This window comes from Vollenhovia emeryi, unplaced genomic scaffold (assembly GCF_000949405.1).
Source record: "Vollenhovia emeryi isolate VEMERY1.0 unplaced genomic scaffold, V.emery_V1.0 DF939138.1, whole genome shotgun sequence".
Lineage (NCBI taxonomy): Eukaryota > Metazoa > Arthropoda > Insecta > Hymenoptera > Formicidae > Vollenhovia > Vollenhovia emeryi.
Window position 1 is genome coordinate 1,898,441 of NW_011967228.1, and position 21,830 is coordinate 1,920,270.

At 36.9% G+C, this 21,830-nt stretch overlaps 1 protein-coding gene across 3 annotated transcripts in view; it reads left to right on the top strand.

Moving 5' to 3' along the window:
* The window catches only part of LOC105567392 (scavenger receptor class B member 1), a 40,692-nt gene that overhangs the window by 6,564 nt on the left and 12,298 nt on the right, over nt 1–21,830 (top strand). For 2 of the 3 annotated variants that reach the window (XM_012022239.1, XM_012022240.1), the window contains one exon: nt 18,701–18,956. In XM_012022239.1, coding sequence (XP_011877629.1) covers nt 18,701–18,956 — 256 coding nt within the window. Of the gene's footprint in view, nt 1–5,449; nt 6,354–18,700; nt 18,957–21,830 lie in introns of those variants that run through there. The other variant, XM_012022238.1, reaches the window with a different exon arrangement.

Below are 21,830 nucleotides of genomic sequence, written 5' to 3' on the forward strand. Positions count from 1 at the left end.
CAAATTCTTAACTTGGAATTATTATCTCTATACTTAATATGTAACTAGTTGGATCACTTGATATATGTATGTACATTAAACTTGATAATCGCTGTTAGAAGAGGGGAGAAAAACATAAGTCACATAGAGCATTCATAACTTGAAGTAACGCTGTAAGTGATAGATGTCTTTTATTACATCTTATCGTATTCGTGACGTTAGGCCATAGACATATCGTAAAACGTCTCATACAATTAAGATACTTGTTCAAGTACGAGATCATAACATGTGATTTTTATGCATCATATATTCTTCAATTAGCTATCACATTTACGGCTCTCTTTGATTGCTTAAAACACTTTAGCACAAAGGAGCATACAGTAACTTATCAAAATGCATAATCTGTTTATTTAATGATGTAACAATGCACTTTATCTTCTAAAGAGAGAAATTTTATCAGTAAATGTTAGAAGAACTATCTATAAAAATATTAGAATTTAAAAGAGTTATGTTAAAATGCTACGTGAGAAATGCATCAAGGATTTAATTAAATTCTTAATTCCTTTTTAATAAAATTTAATTTTAATTTTTGCCAAATTTTGAAACATTTATTGCGATATAAATCGCTTCATCACCGGCAATTCGCTGTTGTCATACGGACAATCTTTTGTTCCATTGTGTCGAGAGAAAATTGGTCTTGACAAACGCAGACTGCGTAATAAATACGCATGAATATCTGAAGCAACTTAATGCGTAATAATGTGACGTAAAAAGAAAATAGCGTGATCTTGCAATGTCTACGCGTCCTTTTAAGATCACCTGTCAACGTTGTGAATGCGAATTAACGCGTGCGCGTCAACGTGGACGGAAACGTGTTCTGTTAACACGTGCGTATGATAGACAACCCGTATGTAGCAACAGTTATCACTTACAACCACGATGCTGTATAAATAAATGACAAACAGGATAATATTGATAGTTCATACAAGCTACAGATACTGGAGAAATTATAAACACCAACCGGCGTTATCAACGATTCGTTACGATGCTCTGAAAAATGTTCGAGGAAGTTGATTGATTTTTACGCTTATTAAGAAATCACAAATTGATCGTAATTTCTCGATGAGCTTGAAACGAAACGAGACGCAAATATCATTCTGCTTGACGACTATTTTATTCAAGAGGCACGTGCGCACTTGTTTGCGTCAAAAGAATTTAAAAGTCCTGGAATTTTTATAACAATTAACGATACGTCGATCATAACAGCGCTGAACCAGAACTATCAGTATAAAATTTTATAAGAGTCTTATGCCTAATTAAAGAATGTTAATGCAATAAGACGGATGTGCAAAATGATATAACAAATATTAAGCCCGACGTTTAATTAAGATAAGCGATTTACGAGTGTGACCTTAGCACTGATTATTACCATCAATCTCGATTTTTATGTAATGACGTCTTTATTCGTTCATTCATTCATCGCAAGTCAAATAGAAAATAACGCGTTTCTGTGAAAATTTTATGCAAGCTCCTTTCTCTTCAAAACATTAAAAAAATTTAACAAAAATGACTTTTTCACTACTAAAATTTTTGCAGAAAATATTTCTTCAGATGAAAAGAAAGATTTAAGTTGCAATAACAACGTAGATTCCACAAGCCAATATATCTTCGTCTCTAATATCTTCGTTTTAAAACGTATTATCATATTATTTCTTCCTTGTTTTTATCGCCGCTCTTCCTTGTCAGATAATATTCGCGCATTATATATTACCTACTTATAAAATAATATAAAACAGCTAGGTACTCCCCACTTTGGATTTCATTATTTGCACACGAGACACATACTTCCGAGAAAAAGGAAACTTACTTTAAAGTGTGCGAATATTGCTACGGTACATTGACTTTAGCGGGCACTGCCTCAAGCACGAGGCGACGATTTTATTTTTAATCTCCGAGATATATCAGTTCCTCTTTACGATGTGGGAGTGGAAACAGGATAACCCCGGGGCCAAACCCAGTGACGCCGGATTATGTCGCTATAATCGATATCGGCGATGCCGCAGGAATACAACGGGCGGATAATCGGGAAACCCGCTATCATGATAATGCCGATGGCCGCGTTCAAGCTTCGTTGACTGCGAACGTTTCGACACGGGGTTAACGGAACGTCGAAAGTCAAAATTACACATGTGCACAGTCGGCAATGTGCTCACAGTCCGTGACAACGTGTAATAAACGTTTACACACTAAGAGAGAAGATATGAATCAGTGCGACATCTGAGACGAATATGAGAATTAATTAAGACACGATAGTCTGCGCTGTTACGTGAAGGTGCAATTAGTTTCACTATTAGCTAAGTAATGCCAGAATTTCGTCGTTAGTTGTCAGTTAAAATAAACTTCTGCGTACTAATTCAAGTTCTGCAATATTTAATCATTTACAGTTCGAAAGCTTTTATGTGTGACGTTTATCCGGAACACAAAAGCTATTCGATATATTTAACTTATAATTAGTTCTTCACTAAAAGCAACAAGGATGATGCTACGATAAAATTCTGCAGTCATTTAAGTTTGCAACTCCATTACAATTTACTGAATCAACTTTGAGATTTAATTATCTTATTATACATATATGTTACCGAACTTTAATTCTCATATTTTAACAGTGTCCAAGTAGACGCCGATTTATATAAATTGGCATCCCGTCTTTCTTTCAAGGTATGAGAAAGTAAGCGACTACAAACAAGAGGAAATGCTTTGCGTATCATGCAATAAATTACGTGTATTTTTTAACCTTGAGCGTTAAACAAGGCCGCTCACTATGAGAACCGGTGAAGTTCACTGAAGTTGCAAACACATTTACACACTCGTTCCTTTCGCGGATGTGGAAGTTTATATTTAAAACAGCGCTGCATCAGATAAGCAAAAATTCAATTTTTGTTTCGCAACAGCCAAAAAATCGCACATCTGCCTATTCGAATTTCAAACATACGAGACGAGAAGAAACGTCGAGATATCTGCGACTCGCAGGAAAAAATTGCAATGCAAAATTTAATATTGTGCATTCGAAAACTGACCATAAAATAGCAATCACACGTTTACATTTACTTATATAAAACTACTAATATTTTAGAATCAAAATAATTATTATCATTCTCACTTCACATCTTATTTTCGTAATTGTATAAGTCGTATCAGAATTTATCAGTTGCTCAGAGACAATAACGAGAAAAAAGATTAGTCACGAACCGTAGAAAAAGGACCCCGCACAAAACATGGAAATTGGCTTTCCGTCGAACTCGAATGTTCCACATATTGCAATAAAAAATGCTATAAATAAATACTAATAATGTTAAAATAATACTAAAAAATACTAAATAAACGTTTAACGTAAAATATTTAAAGCGTGACGAGTTAATCACGCTCTTAGGCAACGATGGCTAAATGGAATGTGTTAATGAAAGGAAAATATAGTGCAAAATTCCCGAATAAATGTCTGATAAAACGGTAAATACCTATGCGCAAATGAGTAATCAAGTATAACGTGGAAAAATCCTCTTCCTCCTCTGGCATATCACGCGTCACCTGTCGGGGGTTCCCCTCGACATGGGTGAACGATACCGGTTTACCACTACGACTGACACTACCGGATCGTAAAAAAACCGTGACACATCGTTTCCAACATACGCGTTCAATGACGTCGGACCGTATGAACTTGCGGGAACAGGATCGACAAGGACGTGAATCCCGCACGCGTTTTTCACAATCGAATTGACCAGCAACGATCTCGGCTCTATATATAAGGCCGGTGTTATATTTAAGATCATCTTAAGTATACTCTTAATGTGTTTTTAACCAATCAAAGAGCCGTATTAGCCTCTTAAGACAACACTTGAGATGATTTTGAAATAAGAATCGACTATGAATACCGGCCTGAAGATCTTTACAACAAGCGATCATCGTAGCGAGGCATTCGATGAACCTCAATTACCATTTTTATTTTCCTACGTAGTTGTATTGGGATTATTTTTATCCTAAAACAAACGAGCTTATGCGGAATTGCGGACGTTTAATAATGCACTCGCTCGGCGCTCGTTGCGCTTCATGGCACGTAATCGATCCCAATTGCGTAATAAGTACTATCGAACAGTTACGACTCTTTCTCGAGAGATTGCAGCGTTGATTTTCTTGCCTTTAGTAGATCGCGAAACTCTGGTCGGTAGAGATACGTTATGTATAACTAGGTTGAACGATCTGAAGAAGAAAGGCTTTCAGCGACGCTTATCGATGCATATTACATAAAATTCCAGTGAAAACAAACGTTACTGAAATATTTTAATGCGAAAGGTAGGATTTGATTGATCTCTTGCAACTGATAAACATTCGTTTTTCTATGTTCTAAAGCAAAGCAACACACGTAATGGCATACAATGTTGTTTAGTTGTGTAATAATATGTAAACGTAGTTCCACATGTATAACGGTGAACGATGGTGCATCGCCTTTGTACAAGGAAAGTGACTCGAATCAAAAGCATGAGTTTTTGCATTTTTCTAATTGATCAACTTGAAAACGTGTGTACTTTTATCTCCAAGAAAGCGTCAGAAATAGTTACAAAAGTTTCGTCAAGAGAGATCGACGCGACGATTGTATCTCGTTTAAAAATAATGACGGTGAAGAGAAGGTATGTTTAAATGAAAAGTACGATTACGGAGAAAGATCTATCAAGGCTACAAAGGAAAAAAAAGGGTAAAAACAATTTAGTAAACCATGCGGCCGCGTGCAATCTGTAAGCAGACTGAAAGTTGAAAATCGTTCCGTAAAATTGTTGTTTTCGACTTGTGACACTTTTCCTGCGCAGAGATACCGTATTATTTTAAGACAACGCAAGTTTATAAGTGATATTGTAGGCAATCGAGCGAATGTAGCATTGAAAGATAAATCAAATTTCAAATTAAATTCGCGGCCTGTTCACGTCAATTTACTTTTGTAATCTCTTCAGTTCGGAAAGTAGTTGTATTATACTTAATCGTCGTGCTTTCTCTAGAGCGCGAGCGTTTTCAAGATTACGACCACAAACACCGTTTTATTTGAGGTTGCGGTTGTAATTGCTTCATACGTCTTGTATCTTTTAATTTATAGCGCACTAAAGGCGCTCTCCTTGTTATAGTTTTCCTCGTGCAAAGGTTAATATATTCTCTCGTATCATAAACTTATCATAAACGAGTCCGAATGCAATATGTTAGACCCTCTCGCTACATGCAAAGTCCATCCTGGAAACTTCCGAGAAGCGATCGCGGCCGTTAAGGGCAGCCGGTATTGTTCTGAAACGTGAGGGTCTGTTGACCGCTGCACGAACAACCTTGAGATGCCTCCTCCCAAAGTTGCGCGAACCTACGGTTCGCAAGCTAGCAACAGGTACCACAAGCTCCCTGCGGTGGGACAGCAATCTCGTGACCCGATTGGATGGTGTTCCACGTGCTCGTCGATCACCACCACCGCGGCCAGCGACAAGCGTGGTCATAGTGTAGTGGGAGTGCGATATTTTCCAAATCTCCACCGATCCGTACCGCCACTCTTGCACCGAAACTTATGCCGCGCGTATCGCACCGTCACGGGGATCGAGGTATCGCACGACAGATGAAGAAATAGACAAACGAGCCGGAGTGGATCTCGAGCGATCGGCCAAGTGCCACGAGACCTCCTCGTGGTAGGCTTCGAGTCATCCGTCGGAAATAAAGCGAGAACAACAATCCTATTCTGCGCGTTGCCACTGGAAATCGTATCGCGAATTTCCCGGCCCCGGGAAAGATTTCGGGATCAATAGTGATCGGAGGAGGGTCGTTGGCGAGGACGCATTGGAGGACATCCAGCGGACGTCGAAGTCGAGCCGCGCGGGAGAAAGTGAGGGGTCTTTGGACTGAAGTTCGGAAAACCGAAAATCAAGAGTGTTGAAATCGCGCCTATAATCAGCGGGCGTGTCTCGTCGGGGAGTTACACGGCATTATAATCCCCGACGTGCAAGCTGTCATCAAGCCGTGCGCCAGAAGTGTAGACCTGCCTTTATCGTCGGCCGTAGCCTACCGTTACTACTGAATCGACGACAAGTAGATAAAGTACGCTCCCCTTGTTACTCGCACAGCGGAAGTCTGAACTGCCGGGAAAATGAAGGATTTTATGGTGATCTGGAACACCTTGTCGCGCCGCCAGATCTACACGTCGGTGAACACCAACCCCAATGGCAATAAACTGGTTGAGCAGGAGGAGACGAGGTCGTTGACGAACCTTCAAAGAAAGTCCTCTGTGGTGGTGAATAAATTCTTCAATGCCAGTCTACCAGTGCATTCCGACGATGGCAGACGGAAATGGTCGAAAAGTAAGTAAGAGGAAGTCTCGTTTCAGGGTCGAGTAACGGTGGGCACCATTTTATTCCCCGATCGCAGAAACAATAATCCGGCAACGTCGAGTAGATACGAGGCTACGCTATGTAAATGTGAAGCTAACTATCCTTAAATGTGGCGCCTACGGGGAAAGACTATCGAAAACAAGCCTGACTCTGAATTATAACGTAGCTGTTCAATGTACCACTGTTGCTGTTTTCCATAAATACGAAATTCGTCTTAGTTACATGTGGGCATTCGCGAAGAAAGGCATATCATAAACTCTTTGTTGCTTATTGTGATTTTGTATAATATTATAAATTTTATAACAACCATTGCACTCGTGGCGACAGTTAAGGGACAGTTACAGTAGATATATTCCGAAGAAATTAATAGATCGGACTTAATCGATCGTTATTTGAAATATTTTTCATTCTATATTCCAAAATTGGACATACAAAATTATTAATGCACGGACTATTTGTGGACTACATTTTTCAATTACTTTCAGTCAGTTCTAACTAGAAATATTTCCCATAAGGATAGAATCACTTTAGAGTCACTTATTCTTGTGTGATATTTTAAGAAGAGCTATATAAATGTTCTGGATAAATTTCTAAAGAAATTGGCTATCATACATTTATTTTTACCGTTCGAAACTGACTCCACGGTCGAAATGGCTTTAGATTAGCACCTTCGTGACAGCCTAAATTCACAATTACGTGGAGTGAAATAAATAAAAAAAAGTTCGTTAGATAAAACAAGAGACTGGTATTACCTAAAAACAGTAATAAATACATGATAACTTATCATAACTAAGTATTATCGAAAGCATTCAAAGGTATAGGTACGTGGGAAGCACGCAACATGTTCCGGTCTATTTCCGATTCTCCTGTATGATTTAGACAAATTAGCGTAGTGCACGCAATCTTACCGACCTATTGAAATCTGAAGATATTTAATGCGCTATTAATTATATTTAAGCACTTAATGTGTTTGTGATTTACATAAATGTAATTGATTTTGAATCGCATTCGCGATAACCATCAAATAACTAGCAATAAAAAAGATACGCTCCGTGGAAATGAATTGATAAGATTTTGAATAGGACGATTATTTTAATTTACGACCTAGATTTTCAAATTAATTTTTTACATAAATATAATTGATTTTGAATCGCATTCGCGATAACCATCAAATGAACAACAATAAAAAAGATACATTCCGTGGAAATTAATTCGTAAGATTTTAAATTGGTCATTTATATTTTATTTTACGATCTAGGTTTTCAAATTACTTTTTGCATTTCAATATTGAATACACAAAAAATCTGTTAAGGGGCATAATATATGTGTTATATATTTACAAAGGAAGAAAATGCATTAAGTTATCCGTTATCTTGAAGATAGGTCAAAAGATCCTCGTAAATATGTACCAGTTTTTAGACATTCTTGCATCGCGAATAAATTATATTCGACTTTTAAGTAAAAAACCTTTAAACTTAAAAACTTTTTAAAAAAAACCCCCCCGGATTTTTCAATACAGAAACTCAGTTTAAAATTGAGCAACTCGAGATGTGCGTGATTACAACGAGCAAACCGGTCCTAATATTGAAAGATACAATTCAGGAATACGAAGAAAAGACAAGAGCTGGACCGAAAATTGCAACTGAGGCAATGTCGATCAAATCACTCCGTTTTAGCCTTGCGTAAGGTAATGACTTCCCCCGGATTGCAACATTGAAAATTTCATGGTAAAAATTTTCACACGGCCATGTACATGCCAGCGTAATTGTTTAAATCACAAAGTGCACTTGTTAAGTGTACCGCCGGTCAAATCCACAATATATAATTTGTTGCGGATAATAGCTCTATTTCAAAGAAAGAACCAGAAAATAATTGAACAGATAATCGAATTCTTTCACGCTTCAAATATACCGAAAAGGTAAAGGATTTTTTCTACGTATCCAAACGCAAAAAGACATATACATTTTATATCTTTTATGTTAGAATTACGCAATGAAAAAGATACTTGAAAGTAGACTTACAACTTTTCTTTGTTGGTGAACATTAAAGGAAATAATTGGATTTAAAGTATTTTAAAAATAATCGTTTAAATAATTAAAGAAATATTAAAAGTACTATTCACAAAAAAAAACTGTTCCACAAAAAGTGAATCGGAGAAGATCAGAGAAGCGTGTAAAAAACAATTTTAATTGAAACCATGAACGCAATCTTTATTATTCATCTTTGTTATTGGCAACAACAATGATTGACTAATAACGATTGAATTTGTAATTTACATTGTATTACGCACCTTTGAAAAATGAGTTTACACTGACTTAATTGACCTCGTGCGACAGGACGTTACAATGATAATGTGTATGTGTGTGTGTGGGAGGGGGGGGGGGGATACATAGACAAGATTGATAAAATTTATGTTCAGAGATCACAATTATACGGGTTGTATCGTTAATCATGGCGCAATTCCATGTCGTGATTCATGAAAATGATTAGAAGTGATTTTATTTTTACGTGCGATTAATTCAGTGCGATTAATCTTTGTACGTGCTGTTTATTATTAACTTTTACAAAGCATGATTAAGATCTATTTAACGTCCTGTCACTTTGTAACTCTGCTTATCTTCTCCTTCTTCAGCTATGTACATTATTGAAATTTGCTGCTCAATAACTCAAACAATGAAATTAATTGAAATTAATGGAATATGTAACGCTACAATTAATCATTTATAATTACTGATCTATGTGCAATTTTCCATGGACAGTCGGAAAAAATTTCCGGATCTATACACGAATTCATTTGTACGAAAAGATAATGCGACTGCAAAAATATTTTATCCACACATTTCACATCTGGATATTGAAAGCTTAGCGAGTGCATTGATAGTGCGATAATACGTGCTTGATTCGCGCAAAAGCAATCTTTGTTTGGCCCAGAACGCCAACGCATACAATTCGGCATATCTTCAATGATTGATTCACGCAATGTCGTTTTTTTCACGGAAGAGATTGCAATCGACAGATGTACCTAATTATTGACACAAAGGAACGTGGCCCGTTGTTTATAAGCCCTCTTCTGATTAGCCATTTGGCAGCAAGTCACGTTTCATACTTGGTTACCCGAGACACACGTCTCGTTGACAGTCTCGACCAAATCTTATAAACAATTCTATAGCTGGAAAATATTAATCCAAAGAGTGACTTTTTCTAAAGATCGCTCTTAATTAAAATGTAGCATTGTAACAGCTCCGAAATGAATTAAGTAAATTAATTCGACCGGATTTTATTTTTAAACAAATGTGAATTAAATAAATTCAACTTTTGTTTCTGTTTTGCGGCATAAACGTCTGAAAATCAGTAATGTTGAAATTACTTTCAATTGCTTCTTACAATTAGCTTATAGAATCGTATCTCGATGTATCGAAGTAATTATGACCATGACTTCGCGTCTCTCCCCAATGATAATCGTAGTCTAATATTTCAAGAGAGACATGCATAAATACAGTAACTCTGGTCAGTTCATTTGTTACATCTTGCATTTCAAGTTTTTTCTATCTAATGCAAATATGCATGAAATTGGTCGTCTGATATTTCAAGAGTAATGTGCATAAATATAGTGACTGTAATAAGTTCATTTGTCACCAGTCGCACTCTACGTTTATTTTTCCAAGTTTTAACTCGGTCCTTTTTAAGATTTAAATCAATTATAAACGCCATTTAGGACCTGGCGCAGGTGGACGTAGCCAATTAAATTACTATGTGAATCCATATACTGTATTTTTATGGCGTTTATGTTTTTGATTGGTTTATTTTTCTATTTGTTGCAAATACATATGCATATCGACGTAACGATTAATTCCGCATATTAAGACTGAATTTTGTAGAGTTTCGACTAATTTCAATACTGACAGAACTGTCCCGATTAAACCGTTAAGTTGGCGACGTTTATACGTGTAGCGAAATTTTATTTACATCCCATACAGCACGCGTGTCTAAAAGGCGTACATATTTAAAAGACGACTTAAAGACTTTCACGCGACACAAAAGTCGCCCATGCCTAAATTCCGCACAAAGTTTCCAAAGTATAAGATAACTTATAATTTACGCGATTATTAATACATTCTTTATATATACATATACAATATACATTTAACTCGTCTAGAAAATTATGAGTGAACTTATAATAAGCTTCATTTCTTTGAAACGCTTGGCAAAATTGAAGAAATCTTTAGCACTGTTATTTCCGAAGTAGCGCTAATTGAAGATATTATCTTCTCAAAGTATTACATATCGGTTAGCAGTGATTGCCTCGTGTCGTTATTAATGTAATAATGTAATTACAAGAGTAGAAAGGACTCACGGCAAGAAAGAGACGTTGCAGGAAAAATAAAAATGCTTGATTAACGAACCGATTTGTCATATTTAGTTACGAACGAATTCGTGCACGACATAACGCGCGAAAGGGAAATCAATTAAATATTACTGCAAACGTCAATGATTTACTTACGTACTCGTGCGTGAAAGTGGAAGTCGGTTAAAAGCGTGCCGCGTACACGTGACATACCTTTTTATTCTTGTTCGATTTAATAAAAGCCGTCGATCGACTTAAAATCTCCTGACTATGATAACTGTGTCAAATGAAAGAGTCGTAAACATGATGTTCAGGTCAACGACCGATGGGTTCTAAAAGAGAAATAGAAAGCGCATTAAGGGGGCATAGGACTCTTTCGGCTGTAATATGTATGTCTTTTTCATGATTATTTTTGGGAAAGATATATAAGCTATAAAAATCGGGTTTTTAATAAATAAATATACATTTTTTAACTATTATTTACAATTGTATATTTTAAAATTTATTGAAAAATACTCTGTCAACCGTCTCTCGCTTTAGACCTTGCACGGCATGCAGCGTTTTGCGGTACCAGAGATATCTCCGAGTTGGATTATCTGAGACAAAAAATTCAAGAAAGACCTTAAAGTATACTAAAAATTATAGTCCCTATCGGATGGAATTTTAAAATTTTTTATTTTTAACAAAATGGCGGACTTTTAAACGTAAAACATCGATTTTCGGCAACATTTCTTACTTTCTTTCTGGAAAAAAAATATAAAAAATCAAAGAATCGAAAAAAGCATCCGATAGGGACTAGAGAATTTTATAAGCTTTCATTTAAAAAAAAACACAAGTAAATCGGTTGATCCGTCCTTGAGTTATCCATGGTACCGATTTTGAAAGAGCAGTTTCGAGAAAATCGCGTTTAAAGTTTTGCAACAAGGCTACAGACAGCTGTGCACAAAGCCGTTTAAAGTGCTGTAACTTCCAAACTATTTCGAATTTCAAAAACCGGCTTTGGGGTAACATTCTTAAGACATTAAGCATTCAAAATATGCAAAAAAATTTCCGAATTTTTTAAGCCAAAAGAGTCCTATGCCCCCTTAAGGTAGGTAATGGTAGGAGACTGAAGTCTCGATCGTTAGCTACTTCACGAATCGAATATCGCCTCTGACGGTACCTTTAAAGTCATTGTCAAAACGCCATAAAACACTTCGCGAGCACGGATTTATTTTACATTGACCGCGCACGTTTATTGTCCGAATGAGAAACGCGAGTGTTCAGCGAAGGCGAATGAAACATGTACGGCACGCGCGTTTTAACGATCGTTTTATTTCGAAGCTTGACAAGATTTATCGTAAACTTATTTACAAGATATTATAAGAAACAAAGATTACTTTATTTATGAAGATATTTATTAAAGCAGTTTACCGAATAATTAATTGAAGTATTTCCGTGAATTGATTAAGTCGAAAAATAGACGCGAAGATACCATCTTTATACTGTTATTGCGACATTGCGACAGATGCTTACCATAAGTGGCCGAATTAATGAGACGCCCGCCTAGAGATTAGAGAAGTCCAGGTTTAAATCCTGGCTGAGGTAATATTTTTCGCAGTAAATTTTCTGTATCATAAAAAATGCTGGATATGTTAAAACCGCTGAAGCTGTTGAATAATTTTCGATAATGAAAACTAGCCATCAAACTGAAAGGACGATCTCATCAAGCAAAATCCACGCATTCGATATTCTCTTTTCTATTAAACTATAATAAAATTTACATATTATAAAAGTTAAGAGGAAGATCGTCAAGCGTTCGCAACTTTCACCACGCAAATTCCGTCGCAAAAACAATTTTATCCAGAGACGATATTTTAAATGAAGTTTATCACGTTTTGATTTAACTCGTTGACCTTTGCAGAAGCGGATGTTTTACATCTCCGCAGTAAATATGCCGGATTGTTCTGTTTCGCCAGAAATGCAAACGGGGGGGGAAACGTTTATTAAATATTCGTGAGACGTAAGCGCGTGATTCACGATGGTAGATGTGCTGAAATTAAACCGCCCAAATACAGCCTATTCATCTTCGCACTCGGATCACGAGTGCGTTGTTCGTAACAGGTAGCCGCTGATCATTATTTGCCGCGCGCGCGCGAGGAATGTGTCATCGTCGCGGCTGGGGTCTCGCTCTATGCGATCTGCTTTAACGGAATACGACGAGTCATGAATGGACCGGACAGTTAGCTGTCAAGTTACAGACGCGATGCATCTTCCACGGCTGATGCTTTCTCATCCTGCACAATACGCAGCTTCACCATTGACCTAAAACGACACAGCTGTCCATCTAGGCGATAGCTCGCACTTATCCTCCTAATTATCATTTTTATGGACTTACATACACATAGAAAATGCTCGTACGAAAGTGCGCGATCGCTTCTGTCAGATAGCCGTCTCGAATACATACGTAGAAATTCTCTATGAATACCAATGTGCGGAATCGAATTCTTCCTTAACAAACGAGTTGTGGAATGCCATTTCTTCCCGTGATGCTTTAATTTTCGACGTCCGACAAATCTATAGTATCGAGCTTCACATTAACGAATTCTTTTAAGATAAAGTAAGCTGAAAACGAAGTCCAACCTGAATTTTCAGATTTTTGCGAAGAAAAGGTCAATTTTACAATCTTGTTAAATCAATCATGTGCATTAATGAAAACACACCTTTAACATTTATTAATTAATCTTCAAATTATTTCACACGAGAATCTGGAAGTGCACAGAGGAAGATTGCACTGACACACGTTGCACTTGTACCTTGCAAAACGCAAGGAATGTAACGATCATATAAAGTTCCTGTTCGAACTTGTGTGACGCACTTGTTGTTTTAAATTTTAATTGGTTTTGCACAATCCACGAGAAGAAGCCTAATGACGTATAAATGCGCATTAAATCTAATGGAATATTTCCTACAAAGAGGGGTAATGGCATTGGAAACTTTCAAGAACAAAAAAGGATCAGCCAGAGAACCGGTTTCGTTATAAAGCGTTGGCAAAATGTCCAGTAGAAATTTCCAGATCGTGGCTTCGTCGTTTAAACACACGTGTGCGAATGTGTGGGCACTTACCACACATAAAAACCAATTTGTTGATTCCACGACCATTTTATTTACAATTAGATATAACAATGCGCCGTGGAAACCACAAATTAAAAAGTCGCGTGTGCGATACCGCTTAACGATCGAGTTAACCAATTAAAAAGAAACACAGCGTTGCGTTGAAAAATTGCCGGAAATAATTAAACAAATAGGTAAATGCCGCGAGATGTTCCACTATTTGCATGATACCACATCGAAAATACATAATCGTATCAGTGTCTTGCTTTATTGAATACAAAGAACACGATTTCTTTCTTTGCCTTTTTTACGGAAGTAGGACAAGCTGACACTCCGAGAGAAGAGTACACGTGTAGGTCGGTAAACGCGTAAATCAATATTGGTGACACTCTCGTAAGATAGAAGTTGACACTGTTAAAACAGTCAGCAAGTGCCAGTTATGCAAACGGCGCTCGCGCATATACTACTATTGCGGTACCGCTACTTGCGGATTTATTGGGGTTACATAAGGGCCCGTCGCGGAATGAAGAATGCTGACAAAAATGCGATCGAGACAGTGATGACGAGGACTGTTACCCGGCGTAGGAATGCGAGATAAACGGAACGCGGTCGGACCAGTTAAACAGTCGGCTTTGCCGCAAAACCGCGCAAATAAAATCGACCGCAGTAAAATCCGGCGGACAACTAACTCCGTAGAATTAACAATTTGATTTCGCATTGCAAATGGCAACGCGATCCAAACGGAGGCTAAAACGTACGGGAGAAACTCGCGTCGCCTTCTCACAAGGGAACCTTAGGAGGTGTCCTCCTTCCCCTCCCCCCTTCGATCTTGATGAGTTTTTGATATGTTGCTTTCTAGACAAGAAGAAGGGACATGTCTTTTTAAAGTCTTTTTAACATTTTTAATTTTTCTATCACTAAATGAAATGTTTCTTTTAAATGAATTTAATCATGATAAGTTGTATATGATAAAGTTACGTTCGGAAAGCTCGTTGAGAAGTAATTGAAAACGCCTCTGTATGCGCGGTTGTTTTACCCCCTAAACATGCGTATGGGTCCGCGTAAAACAATGCGCGTCCCTTATTTTTGCCTAGGAAACAGTAGATTAAAAACTCATCAAGGTCGGGACACCCCGTAAGCTCTCTTTGTCAGATTATGTCTCGTCGCAGTGAAAACCGCGAGGGATTAAACTGCCGGCAACTACTTACATTACGCAAAATCAAAACGTCATTGCGAACCGGCGGGGGAATTGCTCAGAGCCATTACCTTATTTATATACTTGTTATTTATTCTTGACCGCTAGATAAGTGATAGATAATTACAGATTAGAAAGTGACATTTACGAACTGCCGGCTTGACTATTTCCATTGGATCGATCGATCGTCACATGTTTTCCCCCGATAAATGCTTCGTGTCAAATTTGTCATCGATACGAGAAGTTGATAAAAGTTCCCTCGTACTGATACGAGCCGTGTCTGACACTTAAGGACGTGACTACTGTACGCGGTACGTGCTAAGTGTAAAACAATGTAGAATAGAGGAACATGCCGAGTAACTATGCACTTTCTATTTGATCATGCATTTGCAGTCTCGTCCCGACCGGAAAATTATTACGACAGAGCCCCTGTACGTTGCCAGCAATCTTGCAATAGGCGAGAGCAGAACGCCTTTTCTATGACCTGGACAACTATGGCAACATGACATACGCGCGAACACGTGGACATTTACAGCTTAATTGTACTGCGCTAAATTTAACTTTCGCTTTTTAATCGCAATTTTCAGTTGTGACTTGCACAAATATATCCGTCGAACGCAGACTAGCACGTCGAGGGAGGAACTCTCTGACTTCTCGCTTAACTGTTACAACTGTTGAAGGATTAATATATAAATCTTAAGATTAAAATTGAAATTAACTGAAATAACGATTATTTAATCACGTCAAATAATTTGATGTTATTCAGATAAAAAAAATATTTTTTCATAGAGCTTGCTCGGTATACACATGCGTCTGTTTATGCGACTAATATATTTTAGCATAATGCGCATTAATTTCAAAGAGCTTGCTCCGTTGCAGACATTTTTTTTTTATATTCGATTGTTTGCGATCGTATCTATTAAAATCTGCGGATCGTTTGTGTGGAAATAGGAAGTTCGTGGGAAGCGCGCGCAACGAGATAATCCTTGATTATGTGATAAATATCGAGCAGCGCTCGTACATGTCCTTCGTACATGAGCGCGTGAATAAATCTCTCACCTAACACTTCCGCAATAGACACTGACATCGGTATGTCTTGGGCATAATCTATAAGAGGATTACTTAATTGTTACAATGTCATCAAGCGCATCGGGGAACTAGAGATTGGCGCCGCGATACACGTCCGATTAGCATTCAGAGTCGGCGGGGGAAAAAAATATGTCGTTCGTGTCGATAGCATTAGCACAAGGACACTTGGATTCGACATACAACGCAACAACTGCGAGTTTTGCAATAACAATCGCTCACGTTGACGCTAATGTAATCTCTCACGTCCTCATCTTTTATTAGCACACTTCCTATACTTGTTACGTTCTAAATTATTATCTCACGGTCATCTTACGCGCCAAATTTATTTTTATCAATGACGAGGTCTTTGACACAGATCTGATCGGTCATTTCTCAGTTTTTTTTATTAGCTCTTAACTCTTTCATCACGTTTAGAGAAAAGATACAATCGAGAGCTACGTAAAGAAAAAAACGAAATAGTTATAGTGTTAATCGAATCGATTAAATAATTTCTTTATGTAACCACATTTTTAGTAATAAGTAATTAATAACGAAAAACAAGTCTTCTTAAATTAAATTTTAATTGAATGAATAAGAAGATTGCATTCTTTAGTAAAGGAAAAATCGCTAAAGAAACATCAATTTGTTAAAGAGATTCCGGCTGTTAGCAGCTAAGAGAAGGATATGTAATGCTATAACATTATACATAATGCAGTATAGGTGACGCTATAATCGTAAACGTCAAAAAAACAAGAAATAAAATAACCACGTGGCTGTCAGGCAAAGAAAACCATACGAATAAATTGCATACGTTAAACTTGATGACAGAGTGGTTCTACGTTAAAGAACAAATTATTCAGGTGAAAAATCAGGAATACAAACCGCCCTCCCTGCCCGAGAATATAACGGAAGCGAAACAAGCAATCCTCTGTGTCCAAGGTTTTTTCCTCGTGTCGCTTGCCTGGACCGGATAAAGTATGCGATAACACAATAATGCGCAGATATTCGCAGATATGCATGACGACTGCGTAATAAATTTTAATTTTAATACTCCAAGGATTTGCGTAATACGCCTATCTTATTGTTAGTGTAAATGACAGACACACACACGCAATAAATAACACACGCACAATCGGGCAAGAATAATTAAATATAATTAATAGTATCAATTACTAAATACTTAATGGAATTATATAATTAATTAATTTAACTCAAGAAATATTAATTAATTTCTTCAATTAATATTTAATTCTCAGGAAACGGTAGTATAAAAATTGTGAAAAGAAATCAATTAAAAATTAATATAATTGTTTCGCACAATTTTTATATTCTATATTCTGATTATGAAATACAGAAAATTATATATAAAAGAATACTAGATTATTAAATTAAAAAGAGCGATTTGTTTCCATACGTGTAGCTTATTTTTTTTTAATAGTATCCGAAAAATGTATGAAACGTGTAAAAATGAAAAAAAACATGCAAAGCTTTTTTCGCTCCAAAACTTTAGAGAGTACGTGAAATTTACTTGTAAATGCTCTTGTATGAGTTTATAAAGGACTAATGACTTTATAAATTGACATTATACTAATATTGATTATTACAAAAGTGAGCAAATTTACATCAATCTTCGTTTATGTTGAAGATAAAATAGCTGAACGGAAAATCTATCTCTCAGTTTCAAAGTACTTGCTTGATTGCACTCATCGTTGCCCACCGCCGTAAACGGTCGGGTACCATTTCTCATCCTCGCGGCGAAAAGTTATAGAGGGGATCGCGCAATACACGCACGATCAAAAGATTATTTGTTCACTCGATTGACCCTCCATTGTAATTTCCAATATCGCAATAATGCCTGCTGCAAAAGTTACGATGCCGCGACTCGTCGGTCGAAGAAAAGCAGGGTATTTCTCTCAGCGAGCATAAATTACGAAACCTCAACAGATCTGCGAAAGTTGCTGCAATATTCGTGCAAGCCATATTTATCTACGATCAAAATCGCTAGGATTAACGCTGCGGTTGAAAATCGTAAATTTGCAAATGCAATTAAGATAGAAAAGTACTAGGAGCAGTAATGTCATTGCCCCAATGAATCATTTCGCAGAAACAATTAATTATATTTCACAACTGCCCTGTCGCGCTGATTATAACTATTTAATGTCTTGTATTTGGACGAAGGAAATTTTATATTTATCAGAAATAGGATAGAATTTGTATTATAACATTTGACGAAATATAGCTTCTTCGATCTTCAAGATTAGATGCAACGGTCTCCTGTCTTTGCTCTCGATATCTTCGAGTGTTATCTACTATTGCTAATAATTAAAACATATTTGTAACAAATACAAATATGTTTTTGAACTGTTTGTAAGATGCAGGAGTACGAAAATATCGAGCCTCTCAAACCTATTACATGGAAAGTAATACCGCGTAGGAAATTGACGATAAGATCGGAGTGTGTATAGAAGGGCAACACAAGAAATAATAGCGTAAAAGCAGTCTTGTTAGAAGGATATCTGATTGCAGCTGTTTATAGCTTCGATATAATTTCATAAGACTCCACAATTGTTGGTTAACGCCCGCTTAAATAACGTCTTTTCCTTTTTTGGCTCACAGATACCTTCATACTGATGACTTTCGGTCTGCTTAGCCTCATATGCGGCTGTCTTGTGCTACTGTATAACCCCTACGAAATGATTTTCAAGTGGAAGGTGACCTTCGGCGAGGGCGGTGAGATCTTTGAGTTATGGCGAAAACCCGAGGTTGACATCTACCTCAAGGTCTACCTGTTTAACGTGACAAATCGCGACGAATACCTGAGCGGCGAGGAAAGCAAGCTACGATTCCAAGAAGTTGGGCCCTACGTGTACAAGTAAATACCGCACAATCATTTTATTATATCCTCCCGTTTACAGGAACACGCACATGTGATTTACATATGTAAATCACTGCGTTGCAGTTCGAGTTAAGGACGGATTGTGAACCACAATTCATTCAACACACCAACAAATGTCTCGTTGATGCTGTGTCTCTTTATGTGTAATTCTGCGCAGTTTTGTTATTCGTTTACTGAGCATCCCAATCAAGCTACAGCACGAATTTGTTTTAAAAACATCCTTGTTCTTTTTAAATATCTAAATCCTAGGAGTTTATTCTGTAAGAAAATTTGCACTCCGTGAGCTCTGTAGCTCCGTAGATCCTTAACTGTTTCTTCCTTTTGTTCTTTCTCTCTCGTTCTACGGTACAACTTACATAGTGTACAGAGATACAACATTACAGATACAGTATTTTTGTAGAATGCATGGTTTAACTAAAGAATCTACTTGAATAGAGATGCCTCAGATTCAAACATTTAAATGACTATTTAAAGAAATACATTCAATTGTACGTCGTCTACGTAAAAAAAGTAGATCGAGCTGTTGATCAGAATGGAAAATCCCAGCGCAATGGAATTATATATGTCTATAATTTAAAAAATTTGTTTATGATCACGGAAAGTGAGAACCTTGATGTTCAAGAGCACGGGAGAAATAATAAGTCATCTCGTAAGTAATGATTATTAAATTGACGCGATCTAGTGATTATTCCGTGTACACTTGTACTCCTTTCAACCGCCATCATTCAGATGCATACATGTTTTACATTTCCGGCATGCAAACGAAGTAAATTTCCATTCCAACGTATTGCACTTGCCCGACTTGTTTGATTGAATGCATGCGATTGTTCATGATCCAAGCTTGCAACTAGATCATTATCAATCGACAAGCTATCAATTATATTTCACTTAAATACACGATGGTAAGATAATAAAAAACAGCAAGAACACACACGAAATAGTAGAATATATTGATCGGAAAAAAATAACCAGGCGGGAGAATAAATCTGTAACACTCTCGAAAGCTTGAATTAAAAAAGTTTTGTCCACTTACACGCCTGATTAAAAATAATTTATTAAATAAATTTTGCAGAATTACGCTTTAATTTCAATTCTTATGTCTTCCAATAACATCGTTATTCTGATAATACCAGAGATGTCAAAACGCGCGCTTCGCGCGCGCAGTTTGTGATTGAGCATTGTGTATTTTTAAGAATCACAAGTAGCAAATAACATAAAAATGTAAGACACTCACCTCACCGATTTCTCCACTGTTGGCCGATGCCTCCTGGGCCTCCTGGGCCTCCTCCTCATTCTCAGATTTCCTTGTGGCACTCACACAACACTCACTCGCAAAAATCATCGATCGCACGAAATTTCGGACACTCCCGTACGCGATGTGAAATATCGCGAAATGCACGAAATAGTATTAACAAATATCGCGTGACTTTTTGTCATACAAATTACTCAAACTAACAATTTGCATTTTTGATTCGGAAGAATAGGATAATGGATAAAACACTTTTGAATTGGCGATATAAAACGCAACGCGAGCACCGGAGGCATAATCTGCGGTAAAGTAGTTATTAGTCCGTAACAAAACGATATTTTACAATCTTTGTCATTCAATAATTGCAACAGTTAATCGAGATCATTTTCATAATGTGACGACGTGCAATAAACGATTTTCTGTACTTCCTGTCCATTCGAGTTACGAAGAATGACAGAACGAATTACAACGCGAACGCCGAAGTCGTACAAATTTCCTCTTTTCCCGAAAATTGAACAAATTGAACAAAACTGCGTAAACGAAATGTAACCGCGACAAAGTACCACGGTTTACATTAAAATTTTAGACGAGTTAGTCTCGTGAAATATGTATACGTTGATAAAGAGCCGTCGCCTCAACATGCAATTCGTTTCTCGTTACAAGTTGTAGAAACTTAGTAATTAATCAAGGAACGTTACTTGTTACTAATGAAGGTGTGCAAATCAATAGTGTTTTATCCCTGCATTCATCGCGATCGAGTCTTGGAAACCGATAACGCAGAAGTAATACTACGCGCGGAGCGACTCTCGCCACTGCTTACCGGCATGACGTTCGGCGAGCGAGTGATATCGCGGCGACCTTCAGGTAAACATTGGCCCGCGTAACGTCGTACAATACCGCGCCGAGTGAAAAACAAAACCAAAAAAACGTTGAGAATTCGTTGGCCTGCCTACGCAATGGAAAATTTCGTACTTAATATTTTACATTACTTTGTTCCGTAACTGTTACTGCGTTTTGTGTATTATTCTGCGGACTTATTGGTATTGATTAAATTAACGATTAATTCTGTTCAATCGAGACTATGTTTCGAAACAAAAATCGTTGTTACTTAAATTCTCATTACCAAGATTAGTGATTTTACCTCAATAGTTAGTGTATACAAATGTATATTTCTAAATTGCAAATCTTCATTCACAATGAATCTAAAAGAATTTGTATACATGCAAAGAAGTTATTGTATGCGCAACGTCAATTAAAAATAAAAAGTAATTTATCACTCACTGATACGATTCGCAACAGCAGAGTTGTACATCGTTAATTATATATGGTAAACTGTAAAAATACAAATATGTATATGATTATTACAGAGTAATTATGTGAAATCTTAATTATTGCATTAAATATACAAATCTTTCAGGAAAAATATATTTAAAAGTCTGGGATAATTTAGAATTCCTCAGTATATCCCAAATAAAGTATGCTGTGTGGGATACGTTCAAAAATAATTTTTAACATTTAATAACATTTAATAAATTCCATCTTAGCTCAGAGAGCCGAGAAGCGACTAATTCCATCTTAGCTCAGAGAGCCGAGAAGCGACC